Source organism: Saprolegnia parasitica (genome assembly GCF_000151545.1).
Source record: "Saprolegnia parasitica CBS 223.65 unplaced genomic scaffold supercont2.159, whole genome shotgun sequence".
Taxonomy (NCBI): domain Eukaryota; phylum Oomycota; class Saprolegniomycetes; order Saprolegniales; family Saprolegniaceae; genus Saprolegnia; species Saprolegnia parasitica.
In genome coordinates this window covers 35,855-42,756 of record NW_012156553.1, presented here as the reverse complement: position 1 = coordinate 42,756, position 6,902 = coordinate 35,855, and the positions used below count along the sequence as shown (strand labels likewise).

The following is a 6,902-nucleotide window of genomic DNA, read 5'->3' as shown; positions in this document are numbered from 1 at the left end:
CTCGGTCGGCGAGACAAAGACGTTGTTCATGGCGCCTGCGAGCGTCCCGTGCATGCTGTTGTGCGGCGTCGACTCAATAAGGCGGGTCGTCGCGGCGATGTCCTTGCCACCAAACACTTGGTTCTTGATGTTGCTAAACCCGAGGTCCGGGTTGAACGTCGTCGTGGACCACGGACCCCGGGGCACGCACTTGGCGCAGCTCGCCTTCGACTCGCAAAAATGGTTCACCGGCTCGTTGGCGACGCAGCGACCCGCGACCGAGTAGCGACCAATCGGGATCGACTTGTCGACGCCGGTCGAGCCGCCCATATCGCGCAAAATGGACGAGCACGACTCGATGCTCGTGCACTTCTTGGCGCCGTACGCGACGTTGTCTTGCACGTAGTCGTAGTACGGCAGCGTGACGCAAGCGTACTCGGGGCCCATGCTGCGGAGGAGGTTCTCGTAGCCGAGAAGGAACTTGCGGTGCCAGAAAAGAAAGACGCACGTGCCGTGAGCCTCCTTGTTGCTCATCTGCTCGGAATGCATCGAGATGAACCGCTCATAGAGCGGCGTGTCCATAGCCTTGGCGACCGCCTTCTTGTACGTGGTCTTCTCGGTCTCCGAGTAGCGGTTCCACGACTTGCGGACGCGGGGCGGGCACGACGGCGTCGACTGCGCCGAGACGGCCGAGACGAGAAGCGCGAGCGAGAGGAGCGTCGGTGCAGCCACCATGATGCGAATTGGGTTGTTGAGCGAGATGAAGCGAAATCGAAAATGGTCGAGAGCCACGAAATGTGCAAGGTTGGTGTAATTTTCCCGAGGCGGCAGCCCGTTTATGCACGCACGCATGATATGTGGACCTGTCTACGGGTACGCGCCGGATGTTGCCCTTCGGTTCAACAAGTGGTCCTTAGCGATAGGCGCAGAGTCCAGACAACCACATGTAGCCAGTGTGAGGGATCCTGGGACAGCAAACACATGTGCCGTACAAAACATGTGCTGTGTGGCGAGTACAACCTGAGCCCTGACCTGAGCCGGCGATCACCTTTTGCAGGACAGCGGACGCAGTGTAGGCGCCGAGTGGATACGCCATTGATTTGATAGGATGATAAATGTGAGAGGAAACGAAATAAATTGTGGCATTTTAATTTTGGGAACATTGGGCCGCCGAAGGTCAAGACGGGCTTTCGCCGCTGCCTGCGTAGCCACGATCCAGTGAGTGAGTAAAGTAAAAGGCACGTCAGTGAGCGAGTCAAGCAGAAGAAGAAGGAGGTTACTAGCCTTTGCGTATGATAAGTTCTTGTAACATCAAGTTAGTGCGAAACACATTGCTCCAGGCTTTCGTATTTATATTCGTCTATATAGAATAACTTCAAAATAGCAGGATGTCCTGCATCACGGTCGACAGTAATCTAGAGTTTTGGGATATGCACGTAGGCAGCAGTACTATTAATAGCTTTGCTTCGAGGCTCGAGTAGGAAAGAGTAAATGACTTTTAAGAACGACCTGTCATCATATTGGACGACTTTGCGTTGTCTAGACGTATAAAAGGTTAGCAGTGTGCACGAATCTCGCTCGTTCTGGGATCGACGATTTTGAGAGGGCGTAGGAAACTTGAGACGTGAACGCTTCATTTTTGAAGCATGGAATGGTTAAGAGTGGGAGATGGACCTAAATTTGAGCAGGGCGTCAAAGAGTGGCGGGCTTGCCTGCGCTCTGTACTGTGGCTTGTGCGCACGTTTCGAAGTCTTTTGGAATTGGTTGGTCATGTGCAAAGTGTAAAACGCCCAGAGCAGCTGTGCACCCAACTTGCTGAACTTGTCGCCCAGAATTTGCCACTGATAGCATCTGCTTTGCGCATAAATAGACTACACCCGTCTGGGCGACTTCATTTTGATTTGTTGACCAACCAAGTCCAAACTAGCTGCAGAAGTTTATCGGCGATGCGTATGCGACCAGGCGTTGTGAGAAGCGGCGCAAGGCAGCAATGATGACATGACTAAGCGCCTTGCCACACGATTGACAGCGCAGTCGGGATCCAGTCGGATGGCGACCTCTCTAGGCGCATGAGACCTGTACGAGTATCTGAAATGTGTGGCGATGCGCAGTTAAAGCTCAATCAATCGGACTACATTGATTCTAACGAGATGACATCCTTATTAACTGTGCTGCGTAGTAGAGTTGGGGTTGAAAGGGTTCGCTGCACACGTGACGGCAGTTCGGAGCCATTTGCTAGCGACAATCACGCGACCTGGAATTTTGTTTTGTGCTCGCGAGTTCGTAGCATCCATGTTGCTCCGTTGCTCCCTGATTCTTCCCGGATTGGGTTAGGGCTAGGGGTAGAGGACAAGCAGAGCGGGCGGAAAGAGATTGAGTTGAAGGGGCGGGTGGATTCATGTATTTGCGGGGCTTGGACGTCTTTGTTTTGGGGTTGGTTGGGGAGAGGTTCGTTGTGCAGGTGCCTGGAACGCTCCGCGAACATAAAACAACACTGGCGCGGCCTTGCTGCGTGTTACCCGTACACATGGACGCCATGCATGGACGCCACAATACTGTAAATAAAACACAACTGACCAACAGACCAGCATTACACACGAATTGTGCTTTACGTAGCGTTGCAATAAGCGTGTCGTGGCTGTGTACCGGTAACAAAGTTTGACTTGTCGTGTCCACGTTGGATACGAATCTGGCTTTTTGTTGCAAGACGGCACGACAGTCGCAGCTGACAGTTGCTACCACCCAACAGTTCATATATCCACTCAAGTCTCACAGTCCACACAATATTCTAAAATAGAGAGAAGCACCCCTACTAGTAAGCAGGTTGCACCACACGCCAGGCCAAGCCGCCAGTATCGACTAATTAAATCACTTTTCGATTGATCCTCGTTAAACGGTGAATCACCACGGCAAATATAGCAAGCTAGTGCATCACCCACACGTGAGAAAGGTCCACATACTACATTATCTAGAACGATTTCTTGTACATGAACTGGTACTGTAAAAGGTGATCGCCGATGCGCGGCTAGATTGCGTTTCTCCAAGCGCCGTTGGCAGCCACATATCACATGTGTTTTCTGTCACAGGAATCACTCACACTGGTGGTGTCTATTCAACTGAACTCTAGACCTATCACTATGAGCTGCTAGCAAGGATACCATGGTACATGGAGTTATGGTGTGCATCAACTAACGTGATAGCACCTTGTTATGTCTGCCACATATTCGATCGCCAACTCGATAACCTCGACTGTTGATATCTTTTAGCCGTTATGTCCAACCGCTCGTGGATCCGAGTGGGTTTCACCAGCCCTCAGTGGCGGTTTCCCCTCATGTCACCACGTGGCCACTTCATCCATTCCTACAGCTACCACTGCGATTACAACCTCACAACGTCTGCAAACAAAAAGTAAAAGCGTCGCCAACGCTTACTATAGTCGTTCACAGCGATAAATAGCACCTACACAGTCCCTAATTCATGCCTAGCTATAGTATTTGAGAACATGTTTTTGAGCTACTCGTACGTTTGGTGTAGATGGCTGCGAAGCTATCTTGGTTATGCAAAATAAATTTTGATGTGATTGTTACATTTCGCAGCAATCGCATGTCAGACTGCGAGTAAGCTTATACCGAAAACGCCGTACTGAAAGTACACAGCAGGTACCGTACCGAAAGTGTTATTCTGAAAGTGTTATGCTGCCAACCACTGTACCGTTTTATCTGGATAATCCGGTGCTTTCGTGGCGTCGCATCGATGGCCAGCGCATGTCAGTGCATGTAGAGGACAATGGCACAGATACCGAGGAAGGATAGTACCGAGTCGCTCGCAAGGCACAAGATATCTGCAAACTCGCCGCCGCGGAAAAGAAAAGGTATGGCAAAGAGACCCTGTGCTTCTGCAGCTGCATCTTTCATCAGCGCCGGCAACGTCGACGCGTAGAGCTGGGTCCACACTGTGGCGCTCCAGAGCAGGACAGACGCAACGCGGCCGACGCGTGGGTGGGAGCCGGCGACCGCCGCCACGAGCGGCGCCAAAACAGCTTCGTACTGCACGGGCATTCCCAGCGCATGGGCCAACGAAATGCCCACGATGCTCGTATAAAGGGCAGCAACGTACGTCAGAAGCGGTAGTCGGGTCGTGACAACATAGACGCCGCCGAGGAGGACCAGCGCGCAGCAGGCGTAGCGCACCAGTCGACTGTCCACAACCGCCAAGAGCGTGGTCCCCGAGGGTGACAGACGATGGAGTTCATCGATGGCGCCTTCGTGCCGCGCGAGAAAGACCGTGCGAAACAAGGACCAGTCCATAAGTCAATTTGAAGTTTGAGATCGTTTGTGGCGAGAGCCTGACGATCAATCTTTCTCGTTGATAGACGTGGCCGTGGATGCACTGTCGATTCGGGCAGTTCTGTCAGGATTCAAAGATTTGTAAGAATTTGTTGGTGCCGAACGACAAGCCAGCGAAAAACCGTCCAAGGTACCAAAGAAGACAAGAGATCATGGCCAAGGCACGGACGAGCATCGTATGTTTCACGCCCGCGGCCTCTCGATAAAAAGCGCTTTTTGGGCCATCATCTCTCCTCGGCTCCCGCAAAGAGCCTCAGAACGCAGGAACCAAACGACGATGCATGTCTCGTCACGTGCGGCGGCGATCACAGCGGCGCCTGTAGTCGGTACTGCCCAGGCACGACAGGTACCGACAGGCTATCGTGCTACGACCCAATACCGCTCCGCTGGAACAACGGCGGTGGCGGCCGGCACTGCTCCTGACGACGGCGGTCGCGACACGGTAGCGATCCGTGACGACGGCAGCATCGACATTGCTTCGCCTCATCTACGGTGGCCACGACTATGGCGGCGACGGCACAACACCGCTCGGGATTTACGACGGTGGCCACGATTGACAACCGCTCTTCTGGAACAACGGCGGCGGCGGTCGGCACTGCTAACGACGACGGCGGTGGCGAGATTGTACCGTTGTGACGACGGTGATTGTGACCTGGAACCACTCCGCTGCGACAACTGCGGTGGCGGTCGGTACTGCTCACGGCGACGGCGGTCGCGACACAGTAGCGTTAGTACCTCGATCCTCCACGCATTTCGTCTAAAAGAATCAACGACGCTCACTGAAACGATATTACTTTCCCTCGACGCGGCGAACTTCCCGATGCAACGTCGAGGCCGCTTGCATCGCGGTGGGTCGAAGCGTTGGGTCTTGCGACATGCACGCAACGCCGAGCTCTTGGTACCAGGCCGGGCTTGCATGCGAGAAACTCGGTCGGAACTCGCCGGTCATGACCTTGGCCATGATCGCCGTGTCCGTGTACGGCCGGCCGCTGGCGTTGCGCAGGTTTGCGTACGGCACAGCGTGCGTGTCGATCTCGGTGAGCAGCACGCCGAGCGCATAGATATCGGCCGACTCGTCGTAGTGGCCTTCCTGCAGCACCTCGGGCGCCATCCAGCGGTACGTGCCGATGCCGGCGGTCATGGTCGCGTCGTCCAGCTCGCGCGAGATGCCGAAGTCCGTGAGCTTGGCCGCCATGCTCGTGTTGAGGAGCACGTTGCGGGATTTCAGGTCGCGGTGCAGCACCTTGGGCTCGAGGGTGTGGAGGTAGACGAGCCCTTGGACGATATCGAAGGCAATCGAGAGCTTGGTCGCCCACAGCAAGTCGGGTTGGCTCTGGAGCACGTCGCGGAGGTCGCCGGCGTCCATGAACTCGGTCACGAGCATGACGTCGGTCGGTCGCGTCCACACAACGCCCACAAAGCCGACAATAAAAAGTGACGACATCCTACGTCACCACCATGAGCGGTCACGATGACAAGGACAGACGGTGGCATAATACTTGGTCATGAGCCGGATCTCGGCGATGAACTTGGCCACGTCCTCGGACGACCACTCCTTCTCAGCCGTGAGCTTCTTGAGCGCGACGCGCGCGCCATGCAGCGTCGCAAGCGACACGACGCCGTAGCCGCCGCTCGCAAGCGTTTTCACGACCGTGACGTCGGCGCCCGAGATGCGATACATCTCCAAGTCGCTCATGTTGAAGGCGCCGGGATCCATGGCGGCTACCGCCGGTGTCGTTGATTGCGTCGAGTGCACAGTCGTCGTTCGCGTCGAGCTCGTAGCGTGGGTCGTTGCCGTTGATGGCTTGTACGACTGGGTCGCCATGGGGTAGGCATACACGGGCGTCAGCGGTCGGTCGGCTGCCGGTTCTTCGTACGCATGGTATTGCTGCACCGGCGCAGGGCGCTGGCGACAACGCTTCCGGAGGATCACGTACGCAACGACCACGACGCTGAGGATGACGCCACCGACGGTGAAGATCGTCGAAAACGAACTGGACCCCGACGAAGAGGCCACATGGCTAGTCGTCGGCGTGGGCGTCGGTGTGGGCGTCGGTGTGGGCGTCCATGATAAAGGTTGTCTTGTCGATGTCGGTGTCGACGCGTTGTTTGTGGTTGCGCCACTGGACGTGGGAGCTGACGTCGGCGAGACCGTGACATCGCTAGGAGGACAGAGCTCGTTGTAGATGCTCGTGCCGGCGGTGCACTCGGCATTTTCTGCCACGCAGACCGTTCCGTACGCCTGTGTGAATTTGAAACACGGACGCACGCCCGTGCAGACGCAGCGTGAGTTCACGTCGTAGCACCACCCTTTGTACGTGCAGGATCCGACGAGCGGCGCGCAGAAGACGAGCCCGGCACCGTTGTCGCGCGCGCGATCGCCGGCAACGCACTCCTTGTTGACCGGGTCGTAGCACGGCGCCTCCTGCGTGCAATCGGACCTGGCCATTGGCGCGTGGGTTGGGACCACCATTGGGTTGGAACGTCAATCGAAGTGTGCAATGCAATCATCTTGAAAACCGCAGAGTAGAAACTTCTTGAACTTCAACCTTTGACTCTAGTACGCTAGGTATTAAA

The 6,902-nt window shown here is 55.5% G+C and overlaps 2 protein-coding genes across 2 annotated transcripts; both read right to left on the bottom strand.

Annotated features, from left to right (window-relative positions):
* Positions 1 to 2,947: 2,947 nt before the first annotated feature.
* Positions 2,948 to 4,286, bottom strand: SPRG_15338 (hypothetical protein; the record flags this gene model as incomplete). The annotated part of the gene is made up of 2 exons (XM_012354397.1): positions 2,948 to 3,004; positions 3,795 to 4,286. The coding sequence occupies 2 exons, from the start codon at positions 4,284 to 4,286 to the stop codon at positions 2,948 to 2,950; spliced, it is 549 nt and encodes a 182-aa protein (XP_012209787.1).
* An 829-nt stretch (positions 4,287 to 5,115) lies between these two features.
* Positions 5,116 to 6,774, bottom strand: SPRG_15337 (TKL protein kinase; the record flags this gene model as incomplete). The annotated part of the gene is made up of 2 exons (XM_012354396.1): positions 5,116 to 5,770; positions 5,825 to 6,774. 2 exons carry the CDS (start codon positions 6,772 to 6,774, stop codon positions 5,116 to 5,118), a joined length of 1,605 nt encoding a protein of 534 aa, XP_012209786.1.
* Between the last annotated feature and the right edge of the window lie 128 nt (positions 6,775 to 6,902).